At 39.4% G+C, this 16,464-nt stretch overlaps 2 protein-coding genes across 2 annotated transcripts in view; both read right to left on the minus strand.

The window, feature by feature from the left end:
* The window catches only part of LOC107740475 (brain-derived neurotrophic factor-like), a 33,875-nt gene extending 26,680 nt beyond the window's left edge, over window positions 1-7,195 (minus strand). Inside the window, exon 1 of the mRNA XM_016552933.1 lies at window positions 7,140-7,195. Within this exon, the coding sequence (XP_016408419.1) occupies window positions 7,140-7,160 (21 nt within the window). The 5' untranslated portion in view covers window positions 7,161-7,195. The remainder of the gene's footprint in view (window positions 1-7,139) is intronic.
* Window positions 7,196-10,334: 3,139 nt separating this feature from the next.
* The window catches only part of LOC107740412 (kinesin-like protein KIF18A), a 35,222-nt gene continuing 29,092 nt past the window's right edge, over window positions 10,335-16,464 (minus strand). Inside the window, exons 15-18 of the mRNA XM_016552831.1 lie at window positions 12,369-12,723; window positions 12,169-12,261; window positions 11,948-12,057; window positions 10,335-10,806 (exon numbers count right to left, since the gene is read on the minus strand). Of these exons, the coding sequence (XP_016408317.1) occupies window positions 10,667-10,806; window positions 11,948-12,057; window positions 12,169-12,261; window positions 12,369-12,723 (698 nt within the window). The 3' untranslated portion in view covers window positions 10,335-10,666. The remainder of the gene's footprint in view (window positions 10,807-11,947; window positions 12,058-12,168; window positions 12,262-12,368; window positions 12,724-16,464) is intronic.

Below are 16,464 nucleotides of genomic sequence, written 5' to 3' on the forward strand. Positions count from 1 at the left end.
CTTGAGTGAGCAGAGGCCGGAGGCCTAGAGTGAGCGGAGGGCAGCGGGCTAGAGTGAGCGGCGGTGGGCGGGCTTGAGAACGGTGTGGCCGGAGGGCTTGCGGCAACCACATGTGACGACCCCGGGCTGGACTCCGCTTTGTCCACGGTGAAAGCCGATCCGGCGATCCACAGCACGAAGTTGATGTATTTCCTCAGCGACCAGCACGGATCAGCTCTAGGCATGACGAAGCGGATATCGTCCTCTTTTGGAAGGCCAAACAAAGTAGTTTCACTTTCACAACGAAACCGACAGCGCCTTCACGACATGGCAGCAACAACAATACTACAGCGAGAATAAAAGTTACGCCTTAATTCTTTGATGAGTCGTTTTAGGTAGATGTGGCTGACTCTTAACTTTTATAAAGAATATCTCTTTGGATTTGAGTCTTCTTTATGCACGAAGAGCTTGTAACACTTCAAAGAGAAAGGAAAAATTTAAATCGCATCATATGACCCCTTTAACAATTAACTTTGCCAGCATTTGTTAATGTTGGTTAATGGTAATCTCAACATTTACTAATACATTTTAAGATAAAAACTTGACATTAATTAATGCACTGTGAACTAACATGAACATGAGCATTAACAAAGGGTAATAATAAATACTGTAAAAATATATTATTCATTGTTAATTCATGTTAGTTCATGCATTAACTAATGTTAACAAATGAGACCTTATTGTAAATATATTAATTAGTATTATATTATTTGTGTTCCACAGGAGAACGTCTGTCACACAGGTTTGGATTGACATGAAGGTGATTAAACAATGACAGAATATATTATTTAAATTAATTAAGAATTACTAAAAATAATTAATTTTTTTCTATGAATTTACAACATGAACGTACCATCACACTATCGGAGGCTTCATGTATGGCAGGTCTAATCAGCTAGAAGAGCTGCGCAAGTCTCTCATCTTGCTCCCCATGTAAAAAGCAGCCTTTCAATGAAAATGTTCAAAGAGAGGCTTGATTCGGAAGGGCATCGAGGGGAAGAACTGTGGGGCTCGGGGCCCTGTGGGGTAACGGCGTTCTCTGGCCACATACACCTCGCAAGGATACCTGGGCGCATGCTGGATTTCGCCGTGTTTGTGAGGAGAGAATAAAACAGCCTTAAAGTGATGTTATGACTCATCCCCAGGGTCATTTGCTCTCGCTGCAAATGAGAGTGGGTGTCTCACTAACTTGCAGATATAAACTGGATATTGTTTTTATTATTCTAAGGCTATATTTGGTAAAGGAGGAGAGAGCGAGTGAAAGAAAAACAACAGAGAGTGACAAAAGAAAACCTATAAGAACGTTTGCATCAAGACGCTCCATCTCACGTTCCTCCTTCCCTCCTCGCCAGATAATGTTTATTGTCAAACCTTCGCAAATGTCAGCTTGTCATGACGGGATGGACATTTGCCCTTGGATTCTGACGCCAGGGGTTACCTAATCAACACCGGTCCTTTGTGACTCAGTCAACTGGATTTCACGAAAAAAAAGGGCTAAAAATGAATGACCCCTATAGGTGAGAACACAACAACAAAGCATCAAATCCACAGAGAGGATGTCTGCGTAAATAATCAAATCCAGTGTCCACATTACGTGCTATTTTTCATTTCACTGTCAAACTTCAGGACATTTCCACCCTCAGGATAAGACTGTAGTCATGGTTTGATGTGGACGCCATGGCAACACAATAGGCGGCCTTTAGGTGTCCTCACAATAAGAGCGAGGTCGTCAGGGACTGACTCATCAATGCCAATGCTCCATGCATTCGCCCTATTTATTGACCGACAGAAGGGTTAAGTAGGGGATGAAGTTAGACAACAATGTTGTTTGGAGGGAAATTGAGTACATGGGAGTGTGGCAGAAAGAAATGATCTAAATAAGCATAGAAGATGATACCTCATTTCGTTTCATCACTTCACATTTCTGCCTGTGGTTTACTACAAACCATTCTCCTCCAGAGCCTCTGAAACAACCTTAGAAGCACCCACACCGCATGTAACCATAACTACACACGCCACCTTTGCCCTTCAGATGATCCATACTCTGAATACAATCACCTGCTGTCATGCGATGGGATATTGTGGTGTTCCTGTAGTTTGGTTTGAATATATTTGAATGGAAGCTGCATTGTTTTCACTCAGCGCTTGGCCTCTTGTTGCCCTCTGACGTAATGACACACCTTTTGTTTGCAAGGTTTGGATTCAAACGATGCGCCGAGCGTTCAGAACAAGAACATTCTGGTTATTCTCCATCTGTAATTACCGCTCACCTAAATGCATCAGGTTGGACCATCTTATCTGGTTGACTTTTCGCTTTATCTGTTTGGTGGTGTTTCTCTGGGAACACCAAAGGAAGTAATATTGCATCAGAATGCTAATTCCCATTAGGCTTACCTTAATGCTGTGGTGCGCTGCTAGGTAGTGTCGGACCGGTGGTCCCATTTGACTAGGTCTGATTTCGGAAAACGCGCCAGATCCGCGGATTCTCTCCCTGCTCCAGGAATTTTGATATTCGTCTGAGTGGCGGAGCTTGCAGGGAGCATTAGGGAGTGGGTCGATCTCCCACGTACCCTGCTTTACATTTCAAATCTTAGCTTATCCAAGGATTTCCATACCATCTATTTGAATATTTTCCACTCTGAAAGCTGGGAATTAGTGTGCTGAAACACTGCCGTTTCATAATCCTTCATATGACAGTCGCAAACTTCGTGATAATAGATGCCCCTCATCCCTGCGAGAACGAAAAATTACAAAGGAGATATTAATGTCTCAATTGTTTCTCCAAGAGAGCAATGAGAAGAAATAAAGCATAAACAGAGACTGGAGCTTCACCAAAGTGCTCAGATTTGGCAAGATTTCTGCAAGATGTCAAATCAAATATTTCTTATCAAATGGGTCCATGAACAAACTATGTGGGCTGTTATGCACAATTTTGTAAAAATGAATATTATTCATTTTTTTTACAAATATTTGCTCTTTTTGAATGCCAACAACTGTTTTTATTTCTTCTAAGGGATTTTAGGAGAAACGTTTCATAATTAAAACATAACTAAGAGCTCCATTAAATCTTCTGAGTTATTAAAGAACAACTCTTGAGCAGTGAAATTCTCATTCATGTAAATGCCACATATATTCAGATACACATTGTATGCATGTGAACAGAGATTATTATGGTTACAAAAGGAAATAAAATATGATTAATCTGCACTAACGGCATACTTCGTTGGCATCCAGCTTTGGTCATAGATTGTCTTTATATAGAAAGCCATTGTCCTTTTTGCAACAATTTCATAATTTCTCACCCAGTTTCTAAAAGATAATGCATCATGAGAATTGTTACAGGCACACCTGCTTGTGGTTTGCATAATAATAATCAATCCCTCCCTGCAGGAGCTACACGCAGACAAAGGTCAACATTTATTTTGATGACCTTTAACCTAATGCATTTTCTGTACGCTTAGTTTTAGAGCAGTACTGCCACTTTAAAATGATTAAATAATAGTGATTGAACAGGATATAAATATGTTTCATTTAATCGATTTCAACTGAATACTCACTGTAAATATTATGTGTGTGGCATGCTTAATGTGCTCTTTTAGCACCTATCAGTTATTTCTGGTAATCACATATGGATCTTACATTGTTATAAGTGTAATCAAAGCTGATTTTTAAAAAAATCATAAATAACTCGATATCTTTATCAAATCATTCATATGTCTCAAGTACACCTCTGTGGTGCATCTTTCCTCAATTTTTTTATTCTCAGTCTCTATTCTTACTTGTTCTCTAAACACTTGTTGAGTGTTTGTTGAGGCCATCATTGAGTCAGCGTCTATTTCTGGTCTAGTCTCAGGTGTTCCTGCTAATCAAATCACACTTATTCATTATCTTCATCCTTTCAGGCATTCGACTATTATCATCCTGCTATTTCTTTACTTCCACCCTGTTGCTCTCACCCTCAACTTTTAGATTCAACCTATTTGTCTTTTTAATTCTAAAACACTGTGTTCCTCTCGAGGCAATCCTGCCCCTGCACCGCTGCATCTTCTGATGAGGCCTTTTAAATTATTGCTTTTTCTCTTAAAAAGACAAATGTCAAAGAAGATTAGAATTTTAGGATTAGATTAAAAGATAATGCACGACAAGGGATAAAATATAAGGAGGATAACAGACGCAAATAAGACGAGCCACGCTAAACCATTTCGCAAACTACTATTAATCTTGCATCAAATGTGTTTTTCATCTGCTAGTAAGCCACACGTTTAGTCAATATGATGCGTTGTGACACTGCACACCCACACATAAATCTGTGCGATATGACTTCAGGTCAGATGTAGTGATATGCACGACCACAGGATTGTTCAGGAAGTTATCAAGGCTGCATCATCTCTAAAGTGTTAGCTGGCAAACTCTACTTTCTCTCTCACATGTTAGGAGTACAGTGGTGCTCAAGTCTGTAATTAGCCGGGTACCAAAGCATGGCATCTGTGATGTGAGCTGGCTGGCGGGGGAGAGAGGCTACGCTGCTTCGTAGGAGGTACTGCGTGTGTTTGTTTACGCTGCGGCGGAGGCGTGTTAGCCTGTTACGCCACTCACCTGTCACAAAAACAGCGAGGAGCAATCTGGTTTTAAATTCTGGAGAACGCCCACCCAAAACTCTTATCCTTTTTCCTTGCCGAGACTGTTTTCCCGTCTGTCACTCTGTCGTGGCCACACCACACTCAGAAGTCCAACTTAATGCATGGCTATATTAAAATGATGCTTTTAAAAAATAAGAAGAAGAAAAGAGGAATTTGAAACCCCTAAAATTGAAGTGGTGGTCATAAACTTGTGTTTCCCCTCACTACTTCCCCTAAGTTTATCAGAAAGGATTTCTTTATCAACTCTACAAAAGCAAAAATGTTTCTTTCCAATCCTATCGAAGTCCAACTTTAGGGCTCTTGACGCACTTTACACGTGCATCTTTTTTTTTTTTACCGTTTATATCGTAAAACAATGCATGTGAAGTCTCTTGGGGCCCTCTGATAAGACAATGACTTCAACGTGATCCCGTTCTACCTGCAGTTGCTAAGCAACATCCACCTCCAACCTCTCACTCAGACTCATTGGACAATCTTGGAAACACAGCTGTCAGCTCATTGGCTCAGAGGAAGTTAATTAACTTTAGTCACAGCCTTCCCCTTTCAGAAAAAGAGGGGGAAAAAAGCTCAGGGTACAATTTTTGTGAATGAGAGAGAGGGAGGAACAGAAGCAGGCTGAAATACTGAGGGAGTGTCAGTGCTCATGTTTTCTTGATAACTAAAAAAATAAAGCGGACAATGAAAGCATGCTGCAAATTGTCAGTTATGAGACTGATATCAAAGTTAAAGAAAAGATGATTCCAGCATTATAGCTGAAGCTGTGTTTCACCTTGGAGAGATACTAAAGAGACGCTTAAGAGACACTAAAAGAGGGAGGTGGGTATCCGATTGCGTGTTCAACATCAGTCTTTTGTGATGTTTGGCTGTGGGAGTATGAAAGCAGCAACCAAGTGGGGTATTACTAAGTATCTCATTACTGTTTAGTCTGCAATTCAAAAATCTCAACAATAGTCCCACCAGTGATCAATACTAGCTGGTTAACAGTTGTGGTTACCAAATCACTGGTGCAAAAAAAGGTCAAAATAAGAACAGACAAACGTATTACTTACTTTTATTCATAATTTGTTATGGCGCTTAAAACCTCTCAAAAACAAGACATAGGCTACTTTATATTAACTAAATAAATTGTAAGAATGGAAAAATGGTCACAAGTTGCTTTACAAGAAAAAAGAACAGCTCTCTCTCTCTCTCTCTACATACACACATAAATATAATATACATATAATATATACAAAAGATAATATAAGCTACATACATTGTTTTCATCTATGTTGCAGGAATATAGTAGGCTACAGCACATTTCCTACTTCTACTGCATGTAAAAATTAACTAGGCTACAGGGTATATCAGACAAAATTTTAAAATAAATATTAAAACAGGCCCGTGAGGGATTTTTTTTCGAGGAAGATATGTAAATTCATATTAACCGAATCAATAAACCATTGCAGTTTTACTGATATGCTCATGTTAGCCTACATAGTCTTGATCATGACGCGTGATATTTTTTTTCCCCGATCACCAACAAAACACTTCAAAATACTATCACGCAGCGCAATACACAGACTAGTATGGCCATTATGAACTTTTATACATGAATGAAGAACCCTATTCCGGGCTAACATCTGAGTCATTCCACGAAACCGGTACGATTTGGACTTACACATTTTTTGATTTTTTACCAAAATATATTACTTTTCTGAACACCTCACAACATTAATGACATATTTAACTTCCAGAAAAACATATTTTCCCACCTCAGGCATCAAATCCCTATTATTATTGGTCATTATTTTAATATATGGGCACTATTAGTCTTCAACCCCGTTATGGACACTATGGGAGCTCTCTGAATATGATTATAAAATGTATTTGTAATGAAATCAACATTTTCCTGTTAATCAGATGTCCCTCACACTAATTCCGTATTTGCAAATATAATGGGCTGAAATGGGCACTTTTTGTGACAGCAACCTCATCATTTTTGATCAAAGAAGTGGCTTAACTTCAGAATTTGAACCCTATCTCAACATATGATCATAGAGCTCAACTAGAGTGACCATCAGATTCTTGGTCACCAGTCTAACCAAAGCCCTGGCTCAGTTTAGTTCAGTCCATCAGCTCTAGGAAGAGTCCTGGGCTGTGTTTCCCAAAAGCATTGTATCGTAGACCCATTGAAACAATCAACTTAGGCTTACGATGCTTTTGGGAAACGCAGCCCTGGTTGTTTCAAACTTCTTTCACTAAGAGTAACGGAGACTACATGCTTCTGCAAACCTTCAATGCTGCAGAAAGTTTTCTGTACCATTCCTCAGATCTGTGCCTCGCTTATTAAAGGAGACATTTCAATTAATACAAAAAGCTTTTAAAAATAGATTTTGGTGACCCAATAGATAAAATACACTTAAAAAGGTCAGAGGGACTCAAATCGTACCGGTTTCGTGGAATGACTCATCTACTCACATATCTGAAGATGAACTCCATCCTCCAAATGTATATGTGGCTCTGTCGATCAGTCTGGTTTTGATGTCCTTCATTAATTTGTATTTTACCGACATTTTAATTAATTTAAAGGTTTCTCTGTACTCGCTGTCTTAAGCTGGTTTGACTACCACTAATGTGATGCTGAAAGGTGATTGGTTTGAATTATTCACTAACAATAATTGGTTAAGGAGGCAAATTTAGTCGCCAAATTTTTAAAGCCGCCATGTGCTTTTATAGGTCGCATTTTGGATGGAAACAAATGACGCTGGGTCATTTGAATATCCAATCTGAATATCTTTAGTAACTAGAGGAGCCAATCTCCTGTAATCTTTAAAACCGCGAATCAAAGAATATATATATATATATATATATATATATATATATAAATGATCCTTCTGACCAATCAAATGCTCTCTAGAATCCGAAGCGCCCGCCCCCTGCACTATAAATAGACGCTGAAGCTGTGGCTAAGATCGGTCGCTTGTTGACAGTGTAGTAGTTCCTGTACGTTGAATGGCTCGAAGTGCACAATGTAGGTGATAGGGAACGATTCAGACAGTGTAAATATGCTTTCGATTGGTGCAAATGAGGTCTGGTTTCACGTTGTTTCACGCGAACCGCGGCAGCACACAGTCTGATCCGAACTTTGGCTCCGGTCCAGAGACACGATCGCACAGAGCGGATCATATGCGCGAGTCGGCATATATTAAAAACATTTACAACTAACGTTACACAGCCTCAGCATGATTATGACTACTATTTTGTTTTACTAAGAGTTTCATATTCAATCTAGGGGGTAATCTATTAGACTGTGGCTGTCAAATACGGCTTTACCGAGCTCAACGGCTCTGGCCCGAGCAGATATAAACTAAATGCTATTGGCTATTTTAAAAAAGGGGGCGGGGCTGATCGATATGTCCCGCCCTCTTTTCCTGTTTCAGTTGAAATTACGTCACCACATAGAATAATGCTGCGTTTCAAGGCACTTCAGGGGACCTTTAACATGAGATGAGTAAAACAAACAGACTTTAAAATTACATTGAAATGACATCACATTTTTACTCCAAATATAGGTGTTTTATTTTATCTTTTAATTAAAATAGCATTTTATAATGGCAATGGTAGCATGTTATTTTACTGGAATACTGGACAGTAACTCCGCAACAGAACTGCTGAAGATAATGGATATGTGATAATAGTGTTAAACATTTGGTAAAACTAAAGTATGGTAGCCTACATATTAATAGATTAATGCACATTAAAGGATATTTCTAAACTCTGTCAGATATGGGATATTTCAATATTCAGTATGAAATTTAGACCAACTGCTTAATCTAAACACGTTTAATTCTTCCATTAATAGAGTGTGAGAGAGAGAGATTGGGAGGAGGAGCAGATCATGTGGTTTTGGCTGTGTGCTTGACACTGCTTCACAGCTGTCAGGTGGTCCACCCATTACACCACTAGACTATTTTAACAAACATTGCATTATGTGAAGAATTTCTAAATTGGATTATGTCACATCCAAAATGCATGAGAACAGTCCAGAGAGCAGTAAAGCATAACTGTACTAACTTTCCAGGTGTTGAGAAGGGTGATGCCAGGACCGTCAGCTTCAATCCAGATGACTTTCTCATGTGTTTGGGTGCTGCTGGTGTCGCTTCATTATTGCTCTGTTATTCTATAAGATTATTAAGTTTCATTCCCCTTTGCATAACAGCCAAGCGCACATACAACGTATGAGACAATTTAGCAAATACAATAAGCATGAAATATCTAAGGTTTGCTTAAGAGGAAAATTGCTCTATTTTTTTCTCACCATGTCAGAATAATCAGCCTTTCATAATTGAAATGGTCTAAAACATATCACAGAAATGATGAAGCAATGTGACACTATAGCACAGATAAACTGGAGAGAAAAGCGTACAGTGAGCAAAGAGACTATTATGCAATTAATTCTCCAATTATGTAAGCATGTTAAGATTAAAAAGTTTAAATATATTATCTGTCCATTCAAAATGAGCCTGTACTGTAGAGCGCAGTTTTTAAAGCAGTTATTGTTAAGTCAAATTTTAATGTCTAATTTAGTCAAAACAAACAATGAGATATTTGATCACATTGATGTAATATTTACTTTTCTAGCCCAATGGAGGGCCGAACAGGCAGAACTTTATGGACGTGCTGCTCTGGATGCACTTGAGTCCAGTACATCTGCCTGTAGGCGTGTTACATAATTATCTGTTAATAATAGCCTCATTAACAGAATTGATTACTGTTAATTCCTTAGGCATGACGTTAGAACCAGCACAGCTATTCGCAGCGCAACCGATTGTCTTGCAAACCAAAAAATACCTTTCAAAAACAGACAGTTGTGGTTTCATCACTCGTACACCAAGGACTGACACAGATAAACCAAAGCATTTGCACTGAATCCTGTTCTGGTTGATGAAGATTACAAGCACTTCTATAGAAGTTCATTGTATTGTTGGATATGTTAAAGAGTTTGAACATTAAACGGGCCACACTCCTGACGGGAGGCTCAATTTTCTTTTGGTTCAGACAGATGGCATGCAGGAAATGGACCGAGATGAAGCTCAAACCGCCAGTCTCCAGACTCCCTTTTTTCCCTCTGTGGGCTGAACCCATAAGCTCTGAACACACTACAGAGACTACAAATCAGCAAGAAACAAGATGACTGAACTGCACTGCAAGATGAGGTGAAGATGCATGAAAAATCTGCAGAGAATGTGGTTAATTACACTGAACTAATATGTTTTGCTCTGTGGCTGCAATTAAAACATGTTGTGAAGCAAAATGTCAGTAATATTAGTTGTAAAGCCCCGGAAATATCAAATAAAGTACCTTTAAAACTGTTAACAGTTCTGATGTTTTTTTACTAGGCCAACAGCTACAAAAGTTTCAATGGAATTCTCTGTATGGAGCTATATTGTAATCAGGAGGTTAAACATTTGACTAGTTTATTGAGAATCTTGAAATATTGTGCAATATTTGTGAACTGTCCAAGTTTGTGAATGTAAGAACAATGAATAAAAAAATCATTTAAAGCTCATTAAAACACACAAGGTCGATATTTCTCAACTGATATTTCTTTTTAATCAATCATGACATAGAAACTGTTGATCTGAAAGCATTTCTCTAAATGGATCGATTTTTTAATGAAAACATTTAAAAAGGGGAGAAAAAAGTCACTCATTGGCAATAATAACACCAAGTTGCTTTAAAAGACCTGAACATCAATTAATACTTTATTGAGAGCTTCATATTAGGCTGGACAGGTTTTCTATGCACATACATATTTTAAAACATTAATATAAAAACAATCCAGTTTCCTAGAAATAATTAAGGCAAAATACCTGCTCCTGCAATAAAAAACAATAAAAAAACCAACACCTTTTTACATCTTTTCTACATCAACTCTAATGAGAAGGAAGTATGTGAGGCCAGTGAATGAGAGAACAGTGCCTTTAATAGCAAGTGGAAGCCTCCTACATCCTCTTGGTGACTCTTTTAAAGAGTGCAGCAGGCCTCAATGAGCTCAACTTGGGCTTACGCTGGTCAAGCTGATGGAGGTTTCCCTCAGACACACTCCGTACTACTCTACGGCTTGGCTCATTCTCTGATGATACTAGATGCGGTGGAAGAGAACAAAGAAAGAATAAAGATTAGAATAATAATTATTTTTTTATTTAAATTTTAAAAAATCTGGAAAATCATAACTGATTGCCTAAAAATATTGAAAATAATTTTTTCTTGAGCGCCAATCAGCATTTTAGAATGATTTCCGAAGGATCATGCGACATTGAAAACTGGAATAATAGCTGTTGAAAATTCAGCTTTGTATCACAGGAATAAATTATATTTTAATTAAATTGAGCAATTCCAAGAGGGTCCTCGGCACCATTGGTGCTTGGGCCCTAAATAGGCCATTTTAAGCTGTAATAATTCCACAATATTTTGGGTTTTCCTGCATTTGTTATTAAATATATGCAGCCTTTTGAACAATAGTTCAGCAAAAAATGGCATGCCAAATGATAATTTTTTTAGTCAATCGACTGCATGATTATTTTTAGACATTGGTGTCATATATTACTGCGGTTATTTAAAGGCAGGGTATGTGATTTTTCAAAAACACTTTAGAAAACTGATTCGGGCCGAATCGCAAAACAAACTTGTAGCCAATCAGTAATAAGGGGCGTGTCTATTCGTGATGTGGAGGAGAGCGTGTTCAGTGCATGGGACGGACATTAGCCGAGCCGAGCGACAGAAAGATAGAGATGGCAGATAAAAAAACAAAAGAGGAAAACGTCTGCGGAAAGATAAGGCAAGAAGTAGGACCCATCAATATTGGCTACCAGAAATCACTTACTCTGCCTTTAATTTAATAGAAGCAGTCATGCCTAACAACACCTTACTAACATGGCAAAAATCACTGTAAGGCACGGCCTCTAGTGGCTTATTACTTTATGAAACTGGGGTAAATTCAGCCAACTCGTGGCATTATATTACTAAGGAGAAAGAACGCGCATAAGCCACTGGGAGTGGGAGGAGGAGATTGTGCGCTTCTGGCTGTGCGCCTGACATTCTTTCACAGCTGTCAGCCAGCCCGCCCATTACACTATTACAATACTTTACCAAACATAATGGATTATGTGAGGACTTCATAAATGGAATATAATAAGAGACGCTTATGTTCCACTTCCAAGATACAAATGGAAAGCCCATAGAGGATAACTGTAATTTTTCTGCATTGAGAATAGCACACTAACCTCCAAAATGTCGGATTCGCAGTGGTTTAGACGCCTCGCAGAGATCTCTCTTTATGCGCTTGGGTGCTGCAGACGCGGCCTGAGAACTGTCCTCTTTCCCAGTGTTGGAACTGACACAAAGAGACACAAAGTGAGATTTTGGAAAACACCAAGAGTGCAAAATGTCAAAGAGGCATGATTTGAAACAGCCCCAGCGAACAGGTCCCATAATAAACACACACCAGCTGAACTTGCGCTTGACCTGAGCAGCTGAGGTCATGGCCATGTAGGACGGCTTGGATTTTCGCAGGTCTAATAGTGATGGGATCTCCAACCTAGAAACCAATTGGAAAGAAACTTATTCACACCAGCCAAAACAGAACTACCTAGTTCAAAACTTATTAATCAATGCAAATTATACTGTTTTCACACCAAATTGTACCTTTTAGCTGGCTCATTTCCATTGTTAGCACGCAGTGCCCGAAGTGTTGTGTGGCCTGCGGGCTCAGGTGATAGGATGACTGTGGCATTACCACCTGATGGGTCCTCGTTGTGACCAATGTCGATAGTGGAGTTTGGATCAAAGCTGCTGGAGGTGTGCGACTGCCCTTCAGGAGTGTACTGCAGCGGGACCATGCCCTCCTGTTTTAAGACCTCTTGAATGGCAGGGGGGTAATGGGACAGCACAGGATTGGGCCCATCCTCATCTGGGTTTGCAGGAGACACAGACAGCTTCCTCCTGATTGGTTTTTTAAGAGGACATTCGACATTTCCATCCTGAAGTTGAGGGCTACAGCCTAAAAGAGAAAAGCAGCACAAAATTCATCAGCAATGGAAGACATCACCAAATGGAAAAGATTTCTCATGAAGCTTTAACTGCTTTGATAAAAAAAAAAAATCTATATATTGATATATTGATCACTTCCCAATCAAAGCTAAAATGTCAACAACAACATTATGATCAGAAATGTCAAATACGCATTTAAACATTTTAAATAGTACACTGTGTATCTTCTATGTAGTAAAAAAGTGTTCAAATGAACTTAATTGATTTGACATATGGTAATAGATAATGATAGATAGACAGATAGTCACAGACAGACAGAAGGAACTGACCTGTTGTCAGATAATGATATCAAATGATACCAACTGCAACAATTTAAAATAATGTTAAAGTTTATATGAGAATAAACTGTAGAACTATATCGCAACATAGATATGTATACGTAGTTGCCTCATTAGCGACGGTTTCTATGGGCCGCCAAATGTAAGCCGTCCGCCATATTGTAATGGTCAACTTGACGTCCTTCACCATAGTAATCACTGAATATTCTAAAGATGCCACAATCCTGCACAGAACGGCTCTGTGCGAACCTACAGTATGGTGAATGACGTCAAGTTGACCGTTCCAAGATGGTGGCCGCATCTACGTGCCTGGAGCGGTCGAATGGGGAATCTATACATATCTATGTATTGCAAACTCTAATGAAACAAAAACAACCTGTTTCAAGAATTGGAGATGTTTGCATTAAACATGCCAGTCACAAATTTCATAAAGTGTTGGCCAGAGTAGAAAGTACTGGGGCCATTAATGTTTGAATGAATTCTGACCAACACAAGTAACTGGCATATTCTAATATGTGACCATGGACCACAAAACCAGTCTTAAGTTGGACAGGTATAATTGTAGCAATAGCAAAAAATACATTGGTCAAAATGATCAAAAATCATTAGGAAATTAATTAAAGAACAAGTTCCATGAAGATATTTTGTAAATTTCCTACCGTAAATATTTCAAAACTTCAGTTTTGATTAGTAATATGCATTGCGAAGGACTTTATTTGGACAACTTTAAAGGCGATTTTTTCAATATTTTGATTTTTTGCACTCTCAGATTCCAGATTTTCAAATAGTTGTATCTCGATCAAATATTGTCCTATCCTAACAAAGGCTTATTTATTCAGCTTTCAGATGATATATAAATCCCAATTTCGAAAAATTTACACTTAAGACTGGTTTTGTGGTCCAGGGTCACATATTACTCATTGTTGTTGTCATCTAATTTGTGAGGCACATTCCGGAACACATCTAGCTCTAGCATCTAGCTGGTGGGTGTGTGTGGGTGAGGACGGCAAGGGAGGCTCCAGGAAGCTGTTGGAGGGGTCTGACGTTAGATATTGAGTGGCGGAGTATGCCGGAGCACGTCGCAGTCTGGCCGCACACTGACTCACACGATGCAGAAAAATGAGGGAGAGAGAGACACTGCGGCTGCATCTTAAGCGTTCTTGACCAATCGCGATGCTTCAGAGCTCCTGCTGGTTAAACTGTTGACACACAGCCATCTCTCCTTCTCTCTGAGTCAGTGCTGATTCTCAGAAATCTGGATTGCATGGGAGAGGACCTGACATCCTGTTAATGACTAACTATACTCACTTTTTTAGCAAAAGAAAGTTTGAAAACTGAAAACGCCTCTTATGAGAGTTACAGCGACTGTGCTTTGCTTCGACGGCCTCTCGAAGCCGGCAGCTGTAAAGCACAGGCAATATAACTTCATTTGAGAGGCACAGGGTGATCAGGTGACAAAACAAAGAAAAAAAACAAAAACAGCACAGAGAGAGGATGGGCGGCAGACAGTGATGTATGGCCCAGAGCGGAGGTAGAGGAATAGGTGCGATCAGTAATTGGTGGCAGAGTGCTCTGGGTGGCGTATTTTTGGCTGGTGGGATTAAAACATGCATGAGGTGCTATTTCTGGAGGAAGCCACTGCGGATTAGGGTCGCCTGGCTCTCGCTCTCTCATTGCTTGCTCTCTTTTTATTGCAGAATTGTCCTCGCCCAATCCAGGAGCGTTTCATACCATATGTAATAGCTCCCCCTCCCTGCACCGAGCAATGATTTTATGAATGAATTTCGGAAGGGCGGAGGGTCGGCGCTACTGAGAGGCTAGGCGTAGATGGTGAGGTGAGGAGGAGAGACAGACAATGGAGATATAAAGAATGATTGATTAAAAAATAAGAAGCGCACAGACAAAAACATACAGAAATGTGAAAGAAAAGAGTTAAAGCAATGATAGGAAGGAGAATGGAAAGAAACGGACCACAGGCTTAAGTCTGAGAGGCAGTCTCATGCGCGTTGACACGTGACCCCTCCTGCTTCTGTCCTCTATTCCATCACTATTTTCCACCCTTTCATGCTCTCGCTCCCTCTCTCCACCAAGCGCTTGAGCACGAGTGCAGCGACGGTATCGTCATGAAGCGCGTCGCTGGTGGGGGTGGGGCGGAGCTTCATTCATAACCCTCTCTTTGAATCTCTGTATCTCTTTCAGTTCCTGCAGACAGGGCTCCATCTCCATTGTCTTTAAGTAGGGAACGCAGATCAGGGTGACCTGAACACAGCTCTTATTTTCTGCTGCATGAATGTTCGATATTGTGAACCTTGAAAATAAGCATCTTTTTTTAAAAACGAAGTAGCAAATGTATTTTGGAGCATGTTACATTGCATTTACAAAAATAGGACAGAGCAGTTACACAAACGCTTAGAAATGAACAGAAAATGTGTGTGAACTGAAATCTGTCTAAAAGGTATAAATGCTATATTTCATGTTTATAACAAAAGGGAGAAATCTAGAGGTCATGAATATTGCATTTTCTTCTCTAAGTGGCTACAATGAAATCTTTCAGAGCCAGGGATTAGTTTGTCCTTATAATAGCTCAGTAAGAACAGCCTGGAAACCTGTAAATGTGATAAAAACCTGAACACCATTTTTGTGTGAAATATGCATCACATTTTATGTTTCTTTTCAGGCAGCAAACAAATCATTATTCATCATTTTCAAAAAGCTCCATTTGCTTCCACTGGGGGGGGAACAACAGAAACAACAGAAACACCCCAACGTCCTTGTCAAAAATGAGGAATTATAGACATAGGACATTTGTTTCTAATAAATACTATGCTCAGACAATGCAAAATATTCCAATGCTATCAATGCAGACGTTTACAATATATTTTTTTCCCAAACATAATTGTTAACAGTATCCATCTGTTTTCCCCCACTTCCCTCTTTTTCTTCTTTGCAGGTCTCTGTATTTTCCTGAAATGTGTGCATTTCCCACAGCGTGTCTCAATCAAATGAGGAACACCTGTTCTGCAGCAAATATCATTACTCTCCATTTACTGAGCAATAACTCACCACTCCTTCAATTTCCCCAAGCTTTCCTCTCTTCCTTTTCCCCTTTCTCCCACCTCTCGATTCCTTCCATTCTGTGAAAAGCTCGTTTTTGTATTTCATTCGGTCAGCATGGAGAATGTCAAACAACACTGTTAGTTTCTAAGCTAAAATAAAGTTATTTACATAATTAGGTTTCATTTTTGCTTTTATTTATTTAAAGGGGTCATATGATGCGATTTCAATTTTTCCTTTCTCTTTGAACTAGTGTGAAGGCGCACGACTCGCCGTCGCTTTACGGATAGCGCTGTGTTCCTCACACATGCAAAGAGAGAGAGCGAGAGTCTTGCATACCATGCTGAATCGACGCGCTA

Source organism: Sinocyclocheilus rhinocerous, unplaced genomic scaffold (genome assembly GCF_001515625.1).
Source record: "Sinocyclocheilus rhinocerous isolate Xijiao unplaced genomic scaffold, SAMN03320098_v1.1 scaffold225, whole genome shotgun sequence".
NCBI lineage: Eukaryota > Metazoa > Chordata > Actinopteri > Cypriniformes > Cyprinidae > Sinocyclocheilus > Sinocyclocheilus rhinocerous.